General features: G+C 34.3%; 2 protein-coding genes and 1 long non-coding RNA gene across 4 annotated transcripts; all 3 read left to right on the forward strand.

Annotated features, from left to right (window-relative positions):
* LOC113274162 lies at positions 1–3,683 on the forward strand. 2 transcript variants are annotated; one of them, XR_003322837.1, is made up of 4 exons: positions 1–109; positions 491–775; positions 1,041–1,147; positions 3,406–3,683. It is a non-coding gene; the product is annotated as an uncharacterized LOC113274162 (long non-coding RNA). The 2 variants fall into 2 exon arrangements; XR_003322838.1 differs by having other exon boundaries at positions 1,041–1,126.
* Positions 3,684–5,297: 1,614 nt separating this feature from the next.
* Positions 5,298–8,147, forward strand: LOC113272966 (receptor-like protein EIX1). The gene has a single exon (XM_026522744.1). It carries the CDS (start codon positions 5,298–5,300, stop codon positions 8,145–8,147), a length of 2,850 nt encoding a protein of 949 aa, XP_026378529.1.
* Positions 8,148–18,028: 9,881 nt separating this feature from the next.
* On the forward strand, positions 18,029–19,480 carry LOC113272967. The gene is made up of 5 exons (XM_026522745.1): positions 18,029–18,259; positions 18,488–18,538; positions 18,623–18,676; positions 18,882–19,025; positions 19,109–19,480. Exons 1-5 carry the CDS (start codon positions 18,029–18,031, stop codon positions 19,478–19,480), a joined length of 852 nt encoding a protein of 283 aa, XP_026378530.1.
* Positions 19,481–19,778: the final 298 nt, after the last annotated feature.

The following is a 19,778-nucleotide window of genomic DNA, read 5'->3' on the forward strand; positions in this document are numbered from 1 at the left end:
AGTTTCTACGGTCCGTCCTCGGGAGAACTCAGAGAATAAATTTGAAGAAAGAGGGATTAAGCGTTTACTTCTGATATTTGCTTATGCGTAACCTTGATCAGTTCTTGAGGTAATTAATAACGTGATTTAATCGTTGTACTATCTCTTGATTTGCTCCACTGCTTCACTTAAAAAATCTCATTTCGAATTTCAGTAAGTTTCATTTTCTGTTTCTAGGGTTAATAAAAGAATTATCTCATGTGTATTCCTATAAAATTTTAGAACCTGATCATTAAAATGATGATATGTTAGTATGACTTTGCTTAAGTTCTTGTATTTTGTTTGTTCTCATGAATGTTTGATGGAATGCCTCAATGAAATTATCAGTTTTCCCTTACTGATTTGGACGCTGTCATAGCAATTATCGAAAACCCATGTTGTAGAAATCATGGGTTCCATCTATTTTTAGCCTGGTCAGTTGAAATTTGCGTTTCTTTTTTTTTGTTTGCAGAGTGGTATACTAGACTATAGTACTTGTTATGGGGATAGAGGAGAATAAAGATTTGTTGAAAGGGGTTGATTGGAAGAATGTAGGTGGTGATGTGACTGACGCTAGTTCTGCTGCTACACCAGTTATTAAGAAGCGGCTTCCAAAGAAAGTTAGACAAGTTCCTGAGTATTATTTTCTCCCTCGAAAACCCTTAAAGGTTATCCTTCCTTTCTATGGGGCATGTATTGCTGCGGGAATTGGTACTGGGATGTTGATTGAAGTCTGGATTTAACAAGAAAATTAAAGGTATTTTCTTTTATGTTTGAATTGTAATGTACTAGTATGGAACAGTATTGCATTGTATAACGTGTCTGGATAGGGTACCAGTAGTTTGTATGATTGTCTATTTCAGTATGGTGCGTTAAAATGATGTAATCGACTGTCTGTACTAGCACCCTTGTCTCCGGCACTGTTGGTTTTCCCCCTGACGTGAATGGGTTACTAATAGCTAATAGGATGTAAAGTACACAAGTCTTATGTTTACGATAACTTGTCTTTCTTTGATTTACAGAGGATGGAGGGGGTGTACTTTGGAAGATGGAATAGTAAACGCCTGAACTTGAAGATGATAGGGCTTTTGCTGCGTAGCCTTATTAGGTACTTAAACTTGATATAATGGTATGCACTGTCTTGTTTGTTAGGATTTTGGAGTACTGTGTCTCAACAATTTAATAAGGCTGTGGTACTTAACATATATGTTTCTTGTACGAATTGATGTCCCTTTTGTCTTTATACTTCATGTTCATAATGGTAAGCAAGCACACGTAAATTCAGGTAAAGCATGTTTCCAACTAGGAAACTCATTTTAGAGAAATTCTTCCTCCGATAGGAAAAATAAACTGTGCTGTCATTATAACTAGGAAATCGATCACAATATCGAACTCTACTTAGGAATTAGGATCATTCTGTTTGGGTTTGGCATAGATTGGATTGTTCGAACGAAGGAAAAAAATATATTCAGATCTCTCTGACACAAAATTGGAGAAGTAAGATGCTTAACCATCTTACAAACTCAAAATGATCCATATAATGACGGAGACCCCTAGCAAACAGCAACTAGGAAATGTCTGATGCGAACAAGTGCCCAAGGATCAGAAAAGCTTGTCTTGGGCATAGTCATCATCTGCAAGTTCACTTTCATCAATTACTGTGCTGTAGAAAATGTGAGGGTGATCTAACATCTCCTTTAGGAATGACTTTCCGTTTCTATCATCATCAGCCTGGATTAGTTTCAAGAACAACCAACTTAGAGATTTGTAAAGGCCATCCATTAGTAGTTATAGCATTGGTGATTGAGTTCTTACCATCCGGATTAGGTACTTCGTAAAATGCTAGCGCAAGAAAGTTCCCAGGGATTTAGGTGGTGTGTAAGGGGCCTCAGTTCTGCTGCAGTCAAGTGTCTGCTAGCTGTGTAGAGAAGTTATGTACATACTATTGCTTTTCATAATTTCAGTTTGTACACTTTATCCTCTGGAGGACTCCAGATATCAGATACGATGAAAGAGGGGGTGAGGGTTTACTTCTGATATTTGTTCTATGTGCAACCCTGATCAGTTGAAGTAATTGATCAAGTTATTTATTATATGTTGTGCTATCTTTTGCTCAGTTGCTTCAGTTGGAAAATCTCATGTCAAATTCCAGAAGTTCCATTGTTCTGTTTCTAGGGTTTCATTTCAAAATTTCTTTTTTAGATGTTTGTTGTCAGGTAATTTTGACAAAATCGAAACCTGGTCATTGAATGATGATTATGAGAAGCGAAAGCGAAAAGGATAGGATAAGTCAGTTACCTGAACCCCTAGTTCATCACATATTCTCACAAGATGAAACAGAATTTTCTCATTGTTAACGCTTCAATTCTAGAAGGTATTTTGATTAGTATAAACAATGACTACTTATACTGAGCCTTTTAACAGATTTTTCAATTGAGAGGTAATTGACAGAGCCACAGGCCCACAGGAGTGCTACATTTTAAGTTTTACAATTTTGATCTGGTAGAGAACAGTTTAAATGATTTTACACCTAGAGTTACGGAGTTGTATAAGAGAACACAAAATGTTGGCATTTTTTTTATCCATTATTAATTGAAGAAGTAAATAAATCCATGTGTTTTTGAGTCTAAATGAAAATGAGAACCCCAGTAAAAGGCTGTTTCTGAAAATATTAGAATACAAAATTAGAGAACTATCTCGAGTCACGACTGTCTACATCCAGAAGGACTAGAACGGCATGTTTTTTTTTTTTATTTCTTTTGAAAATGGAACCTCATTCACTTTTACTCAATGCATTTACAGATGTTGTGGTTAGATTTCTTGGGTTTATGAGAAGTTTGTAATTCTTAGGTTTTAGTGACTTAATTCCACACGTATAGACACCGTAAGATTGGTACTGCAAAGTCTAGGTTTGTTTACTTTTCAAGAAATCTTAAGATTACAGACACAAACAAGGCTAGGTTCATTTACCTTGCAAGAAATAATTGTAAAAAATAAACTCTTTGTTTGCATTGCACACTGCATTCATGATATTGAATTCTGGATTAACAAGAAAGTTAATTGTATTTCTTTTTGTTGGAATCTTAATCTACAAGTATGGATAGGGAACTTGCATCATGAAACCTATTTATGGATAGGGTACCAGTAGTTTGCATGATCGTCACTTTCAATATGGTGCATTAAAATTGGTGTAATCGAACCCTTGTCTCTGGCACTGTTGGTTTTTCCCTTAGCATGAATGGGTTACAAATAGCTAATACGATTTAAAGGCACAGAAAGTGATCCATTTTTGGTTGCAGTACATGGTCAGATTGTTTTTTTTATCACCACCATATCTTGGCTCGTAAAGCCTTATGTTTAAGCAACTTATCTTTCTTTGATTTACAGTGGATGGAGGAGGTGTACTTTGGGAGCTGGAATAGTAAATGTCTGAACTTGAAGATGTTAGAGCTTTTCCTGGGTAGCCTCATGTGGTACATAAACTTTACATAATGGTATGCACTGCCTTGTTTGTTATGATTTTGGAGTATTGTGTGACTGTGTCTACGACGGTACTACCTCAATTAAATAGAGGCTATGGCATTTATATTTCGAATGTACTATGTTTTTCATGTATGAACTGTTTCCCTTTTGTTTTATACTTAATGGTCATAATGGTAAGCAAGCACACATAAATGCAGTTAAAGCATGTTTTCTGACTAGGAAACACAATTTAGAGAAATGCTCCCTCAGATTGGAAAAATAAACCGTGTTGGCATTATAACTTGGAAATTGATTACCATATCTGATCCTACTTCTGAAATTTCTACCTTGTATCATTCTTTTTGGGTTTGGCATAGATTGGGATTGTTTGAATTATGAAAAAAGAAGTATTCATTTTTTTCTGACACAAAGGCAGAGAATAATTAGAGATGCTTAGCCATCTTACCATCTCAAAATGATCCATATAATGATGGAGAACCCTAGCAAGCAGGAACAAGGGAATGTTTGCTTTGATGTGCAACAAGCATCCAAGGATTACAAAGTTTGTCATGGGCATTGTCATCATCTGCTTGTTCACTTTCATCAATTACTGTTGTAGAAAATGTGTGGGTGATTTAAAATCTATCATCAGCCAGAATTATGTTCAGAAACAACCAACTTAGAGATTCCTAATGACCATCCGTTAATAGTTATAGCACTTGTGATTGAGTTCTTACCATACGGGTTAGGTACTTCATAAAATATTTAGCGTAAGAAAGATCGTTGGGATTTAGGTGGTGCATAAGGGGACTTAGTTTTGCTACTGTCAATCGGGAAGCTGCATAGGAAAGTGTGCATACTTGCCCTTATCCAGAGCGACCCAAGAGCATCTGAAGAAGAAATTTAGGCAATCAGTGGCTTAGATACTGTTGCTTTCCTTGGTACTTGATTTCAGGTAATCAAAGTTTTATTTCTTATAGCCTATGGCCAAAAGACATTGCATATAACTAGTGTTTTGTTTCAAATGCTTGACGCAGATGGTTGAGAACTGAAGGAACTTGTAAAGAGATTTCAGGATTCATTCTCTCCCATAATTCTTCCGCTTATTTTTTGTATGTATTGTGTATAATGGTTTTCTCTATTCTCAAATTATGTTACAGTTAAATATCACCAGTGCCTATTAGTGGGTGTAATTCCTTGTTTCATAAGTTATTGTGTTAGTCAAAGATGAATTAGAGTTTTCTCATCGTCAACCCTTCAATCTTGAAAAGGTATTATGATTAGTATATTTATTTGTATAAACATTAAACGGTGACTACTTGCGCTCAGCCCCTTCAACAGATTTGTAAATAGAGAGTAGGTAGGTAACTGATAGTCACAGAAATGCGTAATTTTAAGTTTTACATTGCATCACGGATGATGATTTTTGTAGTGTAGATGTTACGAATGTTCCCATGTCTCTTCAAAGTGGACTTCAACCCTCTGAGGTTTCTTGGTTAATACTTGATAAAAGTATCACCATCATAGTTGGAGGAGTAAAATGTCTTATTTTCTCCGTGGAATTGAATATCTTATCATCATGTGAACGTATGGACTCTAATGCGATGAAAGACTGTTACTCTGGGACCTAGTCTATTAATGATAGTCTATTCAATCTTAAAAAGTTGTAGTCCTTTTTGGAATTATAATGCAATGTTGTGGTAGTGTTTAAACTTATATATATAGCAATCCCATATTAAGCCATTTCGTGCATTCATTAATCAAAGGATTTCTTCAAGTTTATTCATTTGATACAGCGAGTTTATTTATATTCAACCATGAATTCATGTAATAGGAATATTCAAATAATATCATTCAGTTTTCTTATTCACCATCCTCTCATTTTTCTTTTGTTGATCGGCCTCACTCAATTTCCACTGCCCTCTCATGGATGCCATGAAGAGGAGAGAAAGGCTCTCTTAGACATCAAATCCTCCTTACAAGACCCTTCTAATCGATTGTCCTCCTGGCAAGAAGGCAGCAAATATCAAAACTGTTGTGATTGGCATGGAATTCAGTGTTCCATCGGCTCTTTCCATATCATCTCCATCAACCTACGGAACACAGAGTATGAAATTTACTTCGATCAATTCAAGTATAGGGATAGTAGAAATTATGACGAATTCAATCCCCCAGAAACTGCACTACAAGGTAAGCTTTCTCCTCTCTTCTTCCACATTACTCATCTTCAGTATCTTGATCTTGCCTTCAACAATTTCCAAGAATCACAAATTCCGATTCAGTTTTCTAATCTGACAAAACTCGCTCATCTTGATCTCTCCAACTCCAACTTCTCAGGATCGACTTTGACACAATTCGCCAACCTATCTTCTCTTAAGTACCTTGATTTATCTTGTGGTGTTGTAGACTGCATACAGTTATCATCTACAAAATGGTTGAGTGGGTTAGTAAATCTCCAGGTGTTGCGGTTGAGTCGTATAAATTTATCTAATGCTACAGTATTATCAGAGAATAATTTTGCTGAACATATATCTTTTCTTTCCAATCTTAAAGATCTTGATCTATCTTATTGCAATATATCTGGCCCAGTTTTTCCCATCCAAGAGTTGAACAATCTTTCTAGCCTATCCTCTCTCAACATGAGTTACAATCTTGAGCTCAATTCCTCATTCCCAGTACACCTTGCTAAATTAACTTCACTTTCTAGTCTTTACTTATTATCTTGCAGTCTTCATGGTTCAGTTCCATATATGCCTCAACTTACAGAGCTCAATGTGTATTCGAATCCTAATCTCCATGTAGATCTTGCACAAATGTTCGAACATAAGTGGCCTAAACTGAAATTTCTTAGGATATCATCAACTAAAGTAACCGGACCGTTTCAGAAATTAATTTCAAATGTGCCGCTATTGGAGTTTCTTTACGCCTCCGGCTGTTCAATTCAAGGACCCATCCCAGAATCACTCTGCGAGATTTCTTTTCTGCGAGATGTTTTTTTGCAGAGAAACAATTTTACGGGAACAATACCAAGTTGCATTACCAGGCTCAGGTACCTTAATCGGTTAGATATAAGTAACAACTCTATCGAGGGAGATGTTTCACTGCCCTCTTTGGTTACCAAGTTAAACCTAACTTCCCTAGAGCTGGGCTCAAACAAGCTAACAGTATCCATAGATCAACACTTGTACCTGTACCCTAAACTTAAATTCAAGGTATTGGGGTTGCGGTCATGCAATCTGACAGGATTATTCCCTACTTTCATTTGTAATTTAACTGATTTAGAGATGTTGCATTTACAAGATAATAACCTTTCTGGAACTATCTCTTCTTGCATCTACAAACTTAAAAATCTCCGATCCTTGGATCTCTCACACAACAATCTTCATGGTCCTCTTCCTCTTCCTTGTAATAATGCCAAACTATATAACCTAGCACATAATAAATTCAACGGTGAAATCTCAATGGAAACCGGAAAAAGACTATCTACTATTATCTCAGTTATGTTATCTGGTAATGAACTCACAGGCTCAGTTCCCTCTTCTATATGCTCCGATGAACCTGGATTACATTCTGATATTCAGATTCTTGATCTCTCCAAGAATGATCTACATGGAATTATTCCTACTACTATAAGGTATTGTACTTCTCTTAAGTATCTAAATCTTGGCAGCAACAACCTCACTGGAAATGTTCCGAAAGAGCTTGAACAAGCAAAGAATTTGCAAATTCTGCAGCTAAATAACAACAATCTTGATGGCGATCCGCTTTATTTCATCAGTAAACTGCACGAGTTGGTAGTTCTGGACTTGGGTAATAACTGTTTTGGAGGAAGTATATCCCATTTGTCTGGTACACTTGATAAGCTTAAGATTCTTTCTTTAAGATCAAATAAATTCAATGAATCAATCCCCAAAGACATTGTCGATTTGCATTTACTCCATGTATTAGACTTGTCGGGAAACAATCTCACCGGGTTAATTCCTAAGGAAATAGGCAATTTGATAATGTTAACAAATATAACTAATGGTTATCTAGGTCATTTACAATTGCAGATGACAAACAAAGGGATCATGATGCAATATGAGAAACTGTATACATATAATTCAGGAATCGATTTATCCTCCAATAACCTTGAGGGAGAAATTCCTGAAGAGATAGGTCTACTGAAAGGGCTTTCCATGCTGAATCTATCACACAACCACCTCTCGGGTAACATCCCATTCAGTGTTGGAAATATGAAGAGCTTAGAATCTTTGGATCTGAGTTTCAACAAGTTGTCTGGACTTATCCCGCCATCTTTAGCATCAATGGATTTTCTTGGTTATTTGAATTTGTCTTATAATAACTTGAGTGGAAGGATACCAAGAGGACCTCATATGGATACATTGAGCGGAGATGGTTCAGCCTACGTTAATAACAACTTCTTGTGTGGGTACCTTACAAAGAATGCTTGTGAGGGCAATCTGAGCAGTGATACCGGCAATTCTCTGAATGAATATGGTCAAGATAAGTGGTATTTTTATGGTATTGTTGCTTTTGGGTTCATAATTGGATTTTTGGGTCTGTTCTTTGGTTTACTCTTGAAGAAAGATAAATGGTGGGTCGGATATTGGAGAGCTGTTGACAATCTTGCAGTCAAAAGTGTTCGATTTTTCCTGAAAAATTGATAACTAAATGTTTTCTTTGTATATTGATTCAATCTTATTATAGGTGCGGCATGGTTTATTAGAGGGGCGGCATTCTAATAGGACAAAAAGGATCATTACATGATCATTCAAGGTGTCTCTTATCAAAAAAAAATGGAAATGACAAATTAATCCTCATTATTGATAACCTAATTTAGTGATGATAATCAAGTTTAGTGTTAATGATAATTTCACTTATATTAACTCAAAATCAAAACAAAATCAGATTTTTAGAGTTAAAAAGAAAAAAGTTTAGACGAGAAGAAAAAGAAAAACTTTTGTGATATTTGTGAAACCCTAAATTTTGATTCACTCAACCAAAATGAGTGATTCCAGTGACCCGGTATACTTCTAAATTAGTTCCCATTATCTTTTTCTCGCTCAAAATTATCTAAAGTACGTAACAAAATCAAAACTTTTAAATTTTTCAGAAGAACTTACGGTTACAATTTTGCTCGTGACCAACCATAACTCTTAGTTACGGTTCGTAAGTTATCGAATACCAACCATAACTGGTTAAATTTGGGGAAGATCCAATTGTAAAACCAGTTACGGTTGGTAATTAAATTTGGACAACAACCGTAACTAAATTACGGTTGGTAACTAATGAATCGAGACCAACCGTAACTACCCTACGGTTGGTGTGTCAACTTAACTTTTGAACCATAAATCATTATTTGATAAATTCTTAAGACACGGGATTATTTACGGTTGGTATGGTTGTTTGAGTAACAAACCGTAACTCAATTACGGTTGATAAATATGATGCAAATACAAACCGTAACTGAACATATTTCTCAAAACTAAGAACTTACGGTTGGTATTTGAGTTAAAACCAACCGTAACATCAACCCAATCTACAGTTACGGTTCGTATTTGAGTTATTACCAACCGTAACTCACATGCAACCAGAAATTTCAATTTCAATTTTCATACAAAATCCTAATTTTTGATACAAAATTAACTTAAATCCAACACGATAAACTAAACCCTAACTGGGTTTTTCCAAACATTTTTCGAATCGTCGATTAATCCAAGACGATGAAATTTTCAGTTTTAATGGAGGTTACGGTTGATGGAGGAGAAGAGAAGATGAAGAAGATGACGAAAAAAAACTGATTTGATTTTTTCTGATTCATTAGGTTTAAAAAAAATTGATTTGATTTTGGTTGATTTAAGGTGAAAAGGGTAATCTAGTCAATTTACATCCCCTTTAGGACATCCCCTAACCAATTAAAGGGACATTACTATCACAATGCCGCCCCTCTAATAAATCATGCCGTCCCTATAATAAGCTTGTATTGATTACCTAGCTTTCGGTTGTCGTCTCTCATCGAAATTCGTTTCATGTCTCAAAATCTACGCCTTAACTCAAAATTTGTTACCATAAACAATATCGGGAAAATTTCCGGTGAAAATTCCGTAAAACAAATCTGGATGGATCCCTGCTAGTTTCCAGGGATATAGATCATGGGGCTATATTTTTCGAGATTTTCCACGAAAAATTCCCCAGTATATGTATAATTATTATAACGTAAACATTACCTAACATTTTGTCCAAATAAATCCCCATTGCAACCTGCATTTTGTCGTCAGAATGCAAATATATGCTAATGGCTTAAAATTTTGTAAGCAAGTCCAAATCAATGTAGTCGATTTCGGCCATCTCGGCCGAAATTTCGGCGAAATTCCGGATTTCGGTCCAAAAAGACGAGATTTTGTTAATTTCGGCCGGACGAAATCTTTGCGAAAATTTCGGCCGGAAACGCGTTTTTCGGTCGGAATTTCGGCCGGAATATATATATATAAATTTTTTTTTAAATTGAATGGATTAATCTCAAGTACAAAAATTAAACAGATTAATTCACTCACTAGTATTATTGCTTGTTGTTGTGTTTGAATTTCTTGACCTAAAATTATCATTTGGTGTTGATGATGAGGAAGGTGAACAACCAGATTTACTAATACTATGTTTCTTTTAAGTGGGTCAATACTCCCTCAATCTTCTAGTCTGACTCAAACTAGGATTGGAATTAATTGAACCTGGCAACAAACACTTCTTATTATAAAAGTTGGAACCGAAATTTGAAAACGGAATCTCCCCGAGACAACATTATACCAGTGTCTCGCTCGGGACCGAGATAAACCGGAATCCGAAATTAACTACCTTGGTCCAAGTATCTTACGACTCAAAATATGGTCAAAACTTAAAACCAATCGACTATTCAGAATACCTTATGACTTAAAATCTGGTCAAAATTGGCTTAAAATTTTGTAAGTAAGTCCAAATATCTTATGACTCAAAATCTGGTCAAAACTTAAAACCAATTGACTATTCGGAATACCTTGTGACTTTAAAATCTGGTCAAAACTTGGAACCAACTGGCCATTTGGATACTCCCTCTATCCTCAAAATAGTAATTCATTTATCCATTCTTTTTGTCAGAAAAAGAAAATACTTAATAATAATAGCATCTCTAATAATGTGTGGATATTTGGGCCGATCGAGCAAAGTGAGGGAGTATCTTTATCTGGTCATTTTTTTTATAAATTGTAAATGATTAGACACAAAAAGATTGAATTTGGTGTCCATGGTTAGTTTTTTTCACTTCACACAATTATCCCTCCGTTTTAGTCCAATTACCTTATGTATCCTATTTTTTAGAGGTATAATTGGAAAACAAACTTTAAAATAACATATATAAAAATCCGTGCCTTGGAATTTTACAAATTTTATCTTGTTGGAAAGGTTTTAAAAAAATCTACGCAATAAGTACAAACAACAGTATCAAATTTAGAATTTTAACGAAAAATTCGGAGATATTTATTATTTTAGGCTCAATTTTAGAAAATTAAATGTATATCCATTATGCAAACCACCACAAAGGATGCAATAGACGACCACTGCCATGGTGGGGAGGCCGACCGAAGAAAAAAGGAAACACTGCTGCAATTGGACTGTAAAAGAAAATTTGTGCCTAAAGTGAAAATATCAATTTTCTTGAAACGGAGGGAGTACATCGTTTTATTAGTTGCAAAGGAAAATTAGTTGACGCATAAACCAAAATATGGTTACATAAAGTTTATGTATCATTTGTGGTAGTTTGCATAATGGATATACATTTATCTTCGAAAATTGTGCCTAAAATGATGTATACCTCCGAACTTTTCGTAAAAACTCTAAATTTGATATTGTTGTTTGTACTTATTACCCATATTTTTTTTAAAACCTTTCCAACGAGATAAAATTTGTAAAATTCCAAAGCACGGATTTTAAGATATGTTATATTAAAGTTTGGTTACCAATTATACCCCTAAAAAATAGGATACATGAGAAATTATAATACAATTTGGCTCTTATATCTATTTTCCCTTCCTTTTTGGTTTATTTACGAAAATGTTTAATACCTTATTGCCCTTCCTCTTTGGTTTATTTATGAAAATGTCTAATACGTATTTTCCCTTCCTTTTCGGTTTATTTACGAAAATGTCTAAAGGAAAAAAAGAAAAATTTGATTCAAAGGGCAGTGTCGTCCTTTCATCGTTGAACCAAATCCAATCTTTTTATGTTAAATTGGAAAAATGTCACGCTTCACATTGACACAAAGTCATCATATACAGAGTCCTCCCCCGCGTCGCTCGGTCGGCCTAATAATACTTTATGTAGCCATATTTTGGTTTATGCATCAACTAATTTTCCGTTGCAACCGTTTCAAGAAAAATGATACTTTCACTTCAGGCACGATTCTCGAAAATTGAATGCATAGCCATTATGCAAACCACCACAAGTATCACTTTTTCTGAAATGGAGCGAAAGTATCATTTTTCTGAATCGGGGGGAAAGTAGTCGCAAACAAATCCATCTTTAGATTCTTCGGTCGGTCCTCCCACCGTGGCAACGGTTGTACTAGTTATTCTATGTGGAGATCTAAAAAAATGGTATTTAATAGCATAAAATACAATTCAAATGTGTGTTTTATCCATATCTGTTTGATATACTTGTCATTTGTACGTAGGAAATTAATTCAAAAAATCTAGAAAAAATGAAAACAAAAACAAACTGACGATGACATGAGTATGGATGAGAGTTTTCAAAAAACCCAACTCTTCTCCAAATTCAAACTTCCAAATCCGATTAAACTTTAATTATCTAACAATCAGATAAGTTTTTTTTGTCGAGTTTCTAAAATCCTAAGTGTCATCAATACTTTTAGAAACCCATACTCCATTGAAGATGCTCTAAACAGGGCCAAAATTTTGGCGATTTTCTTCTTGCAATATGGGTTTATGGGTTTATGGGTTCATTCTATGATAGTTTCACGTTCTTATTTCATTCTGGTTCTGACAGAATAATTCTTTTGGTTATATGTTCTTGACAATTTTTTGACTGGCAGCTCATCTGCTTTGGTTGATTCTCCAATATTTGCACTTAGTACACAATTTACTATGAAAGATTTAGGAGACCTTCATTATTTTCTGGAATTGAAGCATTAAGAGACAGTTCAGAGAGTTTCATTTTCCTTAGTCAGAAAGGGTATACACTAGATTTGCTGACAAGGTCTAAGATGTTAAAAGCAAAGTCTTCAATACTCAACCAAAATGGTGTGCTTTCCGTTATCTAAAAGATATAGAGTTACCTCACTACCCCTCTATCCTAGTCTTTGACACGTGTCCCCTACCATTTAATTTTATTTATTTACTTTTTTAATTTTATATTTCAAATATTTAAATTTTCTTTTAACAAAAGGTGGTCATGTTTTTTTTAGAAGCAAAAAGTCGTCATATTGCGTTAATTAATCAAGATGATTTTTGCAATAGTCGTCATGGTCCAATAACGGTACCATGACGACACGACAACAATCATCATGGTCCATATTTTAGGACCCGACGATTCTTTCAATAATTCATTCAGAATGGGTAAATGTTTTCTGTAATACGTTTGAATTTTAACATGGCGACTTTTATAATATTCCAGAATGTTTTCGTCATTGTTAGAACATAGCTTGGTTGAACTCACCAAGCGTTGGTATGTCAAGTTTGGTTGTCATATTTTAGTATCAAACCTCATCTAAAGTCGCTTGATTACATACTAGAGTCAACTTTGTTTAGGTTAGACTAGAAAGTCTAGGAATGTTGAGACATACAAATATTACTCTGAAGACTTGAAGTATGAGAAGAAGTAACGACTACAACGACGACATCATCCTTCCATTTGAGGTTAGTAATATTTACTTGAACTTGTTTCAATTCCTAACGTTTCTTTCAAGTCTTGCTATATTGAAAACGTAACATCCGAAGCTGTATATACTGTATATTATACTCTAGTGGAGAGACATGATTATAATAGTATGATCATAATATTATGGAATTAGACTACGAAGTATAACACTTATCTTTTGAACTTCGTAGATATGAGATCAACATAATCTTGTATATAGTTTTATGATTATGTGTATGGGTGTATGGTGGAGATTTCATCCTAGGAAACAATGTTTTACATTTGTTTAAAGGAAGTACATTCATGAAATTGTTTCATGAATCGAAAAGGAAATCAATAGGTTTATTGGTCCGGCTATTCATTTCATATTCTTTGGTGACCAATATGTGTGATTTGGTAGAACCAATGTCAACTCCGGTTATATATCATGGTATAGCCGATCCCAATACCTAGACTTATGATTTTGTATGACCTTTCCTATAATTGGTGTAACCGATCTTAAGTAATCACCATGAGATGGTATGATTGATCTTTGTAATTGTTGTGACCGATTCGGTTAATTGGTGTGACCGATCAAAAGTGGTTGTTTAACCGATCCTTGTAATTGGTATAACCGATCCTAGTGACTGGTGTGACCGATCACAAGTTGGTACCATGTATAGGAAGAACCAATCCTAGTGATTGGTATAGACGATCTGAACCCATGTATGTGACTTGGTATGACCGATCACATGGTAGTCTTGGATGTTTGGTAGAACAATTTCTAAATTCGTTTGGAAGTGTGTAGAACCGATTCCAAGATGCAAATCCATGTAGATACGGAATAAGGATTTGCAGTGTAAAGATATCAACATACTTTGACCACGAGCAGTAACTCTTATCATTTATTGTTCGAAGATATTCATTGGTACTCAAGGTGATCCTGTGCCGAAATAAATTAAGAATCTTTTAATTAAGGTTTTTGGTTTTATATGCTTTAGTTAATGTGCATTTACTAATTGGATATTTTCTATGAGAGATTTCGGAAATATTGGACTAACATTTTTGGGGCATTCATCGCATATCTTGAGAATATTTCGGTTTTGGAAATTCCTTGGTGTCCAAACATCCTTGGTCTATAAATAACTAAGCTTTGCATTTCTAGAAAGCTATCCTAAGAGCCAGGCAAAGTTCATTTCTTTTTGTTTCTAGTGGAGCCGTCTATTCGGAGAGGAAAGTATCCTAACTAGGTGAAATCTCTTACAACCGCTCGTTTAAAGACTTCTGTGGGATCAAGAAGCTCTACGAGTACCTTTGGTGGGAAACTAGATAATTGAAGTGTTATTAGTTTTCAATTTGACTAGATTGACTAACGGTTGTTGAAACTTTGATTGCACTTAGTTTGTTTATTCTTAAGAATCTTCTCTTCTGATATAAGATTCACTCAAACTGGATCAAAGTATTGATGGGATCTTTAAAACTGCTTTTTAGATCTAAAGACATCTTGTGATAATCCATAGTTAATAGACTCCGTTCTGTGTGTGATTGATCACAAGAGGATTCAAGTGTTTTTGTGCAGGTATTTGAAGGCAATAGAAGATTTGAAGACGAAGAAGAATTCTTATTAGTTTTTGTATCTTGTGGATTTAGTGCACAAACCTTGATTGGATGGGATCCAACTAGAATTAGTTTATCTTTAATAGATCTTATTGATTAGTTGCGTGATATCGGCATTCTCTATATTTCTCTTTGAGATCTATATCGATTGAGTGCAAATATGGACTTGACTATTGCGGTAGTTATTGGATAGATTGATCTAACCAGACAAAGGATTTTATTAGATTAAACATAAGATACTTTGTCAACGACTCATCTTATATTTAGCAAGGTTGATTAAAGTGTTTACCAAACAAATTCTTCCTTTGCTGTTTGGAATACGATCCAAAGGACTTGTTATTCACGTGCGGGACTCTAGAAGTCGAAGGCGCAGGGATACTGAGGGAACTAAGTAGCTAGGGGTAGTCTGCTTGGTCTCAACTATATGAAGTTTGTATTTGATTTTGTATAGCGGCTTAATTCTGAGAGTATTCAAAACTAGACTAGGTCCCACGGTTTTTATGCATTTGCGGTTTCCTCGTTAACAAAACCTTGTTGTCTCTTTTACTTTGTTTTCCGCATCATTTGTTATTATAATTAAATAAAATACGCAAGTACGTTAACTCCGTAATACTTGATATTGATCTTATAGAGTTTCGATTATTTACGAACCTATTATCAAGTACACACTTTGTTGTCGTGTCGCCTCGATATTGTATCAATAGTCAATCACACAAGTGATCTTATTGTTGTATTGTCTCGATCTCGTATCCATAGACGATCACACGAAGTATGAACCGAATTGGCGTATTGTCTCGACTCTGTCCATATACGATCATATTCAGTAGAGGATTAAGTTGAAACAAAAAGATTGTGGTGTGTTTGGGTACCCTCATCTTTTCAATTGGTATCATACCAGGCAAACACGAAAAGATATAACAATTTGTGTTTGGTGCGATCCAACCTATAAGATTTGAATCTATGTCTGATTCAGTTAACGTTGTGCAAGATTGCAAATACTCAAAAGTTGAGAATGCTACTACTTCGTTAACTCATGATCCAGGAGTTAAGGAGATTAATAGTGCATTTGAGTCAAATTATGATGTCAAAGAAGATGCTGAGAAAGAGTTAGTAAAACTCCTAAAGCCTATAAGATCTCTGTCTACAAGGATGTAATTATTAAAGACAGAATTTAATCTTCTTAATCAAGAGATCATAGAAAAGGACATTCAACTAAATATTCTATCCAAAGAGAATACGGATCTAATTGTCAAAGTAGAAGCTCTTGGTAAATCTCTTACTCAAGAACAAGGGGTTCATCCTATGACTCCGACTAATAATTCTGCTATAATTTCTTCTGATGCGGAAACCAAAAGTCTTTGCTTGACTTTTACAGATTGTGATAACAAGACTTGTTTGATCACGTCTGAAACATATCATGATGATGGTAGTTTGCCTAACTACATCAAGTCATAAGAGAATGAAAAACCATCTTCCACAACTACTGATGATCAAAAAAAATCTTGTCCAAAGGAAACTTTGAACCATTCCGTGAGAAAATATCTTAAGGAATACAACCTTCAGTCGCTTGACAGGAAACTTATAGTTCCTCAAGAACAAGGGGTTCATCCTATAAATTTTAACAACTAAATGGATTATTCAAAAAAAAATAATAAATAAAAAAAATTGAATATGCATATGCATTCTTTAACGAATATCAAATATTATCCTATAGGATAATGCCTTTTTCGTATCCGTTTAATTAAAGTAAGAATATTAATAAGGTATCTGTATTCGATATCTGTTATCCGAAATTTCGGATAATATCCTACGATTCGAACGGAATCGGGCGGATATCGAATGTTCGGTTATCCATTGACAACCCTAATTATGGGGACAATAAGACGCGCCACACCCCATATTTCCCGAGAATCTTATTTTTGAAAAAAGAAAAAAAAAATAAAATCGAAAATAACTGTTGGTATTTTTTGAAAGGGTAAAATGATCTAAACGAAAATCTAACACTACAAAAACCAGTGAATTGGCCAAATGTCGGATATGAACACGACTCCAAAATAGGCTTGTCAATCTACCTAGGACTCGAAATTTCTTTTTATTTTTTTTGTTTATTTTTGGATTTTGTCTTTTATTATTCTTACGACTATTGTGTGTCTTTTGTTATTCTTTTGCCTAAATTAACTTATTCATATTAATATATAAACCGGTAAAATTGGCCTATAACTATTTTAATTACGAATAATTTTTGCGATTACTATAATTGGCTTATAATTACTACTCCATATAATCTTCCTTATAATTATTACAGTATATAGTATGGATTGAATGGAAGTATATCTCAAAGTTATTGCAATATATATTTTGAGTGAGAATATTTTATATGTATCTATTACAATAAGTACAGTAGATGTAAGGAGCGAGATTTTTTTTTTCTTTTTTTTTTTTTGCATTATTAGCAGTAGGTACACAATTAATGTTCCCTTATTTACAGATCAGAGAAAAAGTAAATAATTAATGTGGCATATTATGCGTAATCTTATATGCTATAACTTGATCTGCTAAATATCCTGCGTGCCTAGTATTATTGGTTTCTGAAAAGAGTCACACTAATAATGTCGAAGTCCATGGCCTCAACCAGTTTCCCGCTCATTCTAGTCACCCTCATTTTTGTAATTTTAATTCTAGAAGAACTAGTTAGTGGAGAAACGATTTCAGACGCCATGAACAAAGCAATAATCAAGACCATTTAGGTAAAAATTAGTTTACATTCATTTTATTCCATAATCTCATGCTCCTCGAGGTATTTATATATTGATTGATTTTTATGATGCAGGTCGACGAAGATGAGATCATCGATTGCTACGATATCTACAAGCTACCTTCTCTAAATCATCCTTCACTTCATAGTCATTCAATACATGTTTAATAAATCATTTTCCTCATACTTACATACGCACATAGATACATAAATACATATGCACAATAAAATAATATGTTTTTATTTCAAACAATAAAGAAAATAACATTGTTTTTATTGGCATATATGAAACAAATGAGACCACGTATGAACCCGGAGAGTATAAAATTAGATAATGACGGGACATTTCAACTTTCACAGAATTGGCATAAGTATGGAACATGTCCACAAGGAACTATCCCTATACGAAGGAATATAAAAGATTACCGTTCAACACTTCTGCGTAAGCATCGACTTTCAAAATTTTCTCATCCGAAGACACCTAATACATTACAACCAAACGACGATATTACAGACGGTCATGAGGTATATTTATACATATTAGTTTTTATGAAGAGTTTTATTAATTTGTTTTATCAGTATATAGTGGTTGTAATAATTTTTGAAAATCATTTATTTGTACGTGCTTACATACTTTTATAGTACGCGGTAATTACGGTTCAGGGAGGAAATTTTCTAGGAGGACAAGGAAAAATAAATCTTTGGAATCCGGTAGTGGAAACGCCAGTTGAGATAAGTGTATCTCAAATCTAGGTTTTAGCCGGTTTCCTTGAAGATTTTAATAGTATTGAAGCTGGATGGGAAGTAAGTTATTTACCCAAGGTTATGTTTCTACACTTCAAACTTATTTAGCGGACCATTAAATTTTACTGTATATTTTTTTATTAGGTATGTCAACCTAGATATGGTGATTACCAGACCAGATTCTTTATACTATGGACTGTAAGTGTTATTCCTCATCAAAAAGCCATCTGGTTTTTTTCATTTTCGATATTAGATTTTTTTTTCTTGAAGCATGAATAATAGTATTAAACTACTTAGAAGGGACAATTACTCAAGGGTATATGATATCCAGATATTCATCGGTTACATTTTGATATTAGATAATAGTTACAATATATTATAACTTTTATTGTTTCTTTGTCAGACCGATGGCTACAAAAACAGTTGCACCAACCTCGAATGTGAAGGTTTTGTGCACACATCCTCGGATGTCGCCCTTGGTTGTAATTTCACGGAAATGTCCACTTTCAAGGGAGACCAAAAAGATGCCACCTTCAGTATACACAAGGTAAGTAAGTGTAAGTAATCAATTTCTCGCTCAAATAAAATTTTCCAATTTGTCTCTAATAATCACATTAAATATTTTTGCAGGACCAAAGTAGTGGAAATTGGTGGGTACAAATACAAGGCATACCTGTTGGATATTATCCAAGTTCTCTATTCACCCAATTATCAAAGACAGCGACAAAAGTAGAGTTCGGTGGAGAAATCTTTAATGAAATATCTAAAGGACGACATACTATAGCTCAAATGGGTAGTGGTCATTTCCCTTCAGAAGGAGGTTTGGGTGTATCCAGTTATTTTAGTCATGTCCAAATAATTGATGAAAATAACGAAGCCAAAGACCCTCAAAACGTTGAGTTGTATGTATCGAATCCAAATTGTTATGATTTGAAAATCGAAAATACCAACGGTTACGGGTTCTACTATGGAGGTCCGGGTTATAATGATAATTGTCAATAATAAGGACATTGAGTATATGAGCTTCTTGAGTGGTTAGTTGTTCGTAGTGGTAATCCCATAATAAATAGTTACAATATGCTCAACAGATATGTTATTAAATCAAATTGATCGATTCTAACGAGTGAGTCGTGAAGGAGTGCTTAAGTGATTTTTTAGCTTTTCTTGTCAGTGATTAATTAATTAAATATTTGTTCCTATTTTTAGTTAAACAAGGCAGATGTTATTAGAGGTTATCAGTTTCTCGTTTATTCCATTTCTATTATACCAGATCAATACATATGTAATCAACACCATTTAC

Source organism: Papaver somniferum, chromosome 4, assembly GCF_003573695.1.
Source record: "Papaver somniferum cultivar HN1 chromosome 4, ASM357369v1, whole genome shotgun sequence".
Lineage (NCBI taxonomy): Eukaryota > Viridiplantae > Streptophyta > Magnoliopsida > Ranunculales > Papaveraceae > Papaver > Papaver somniferum.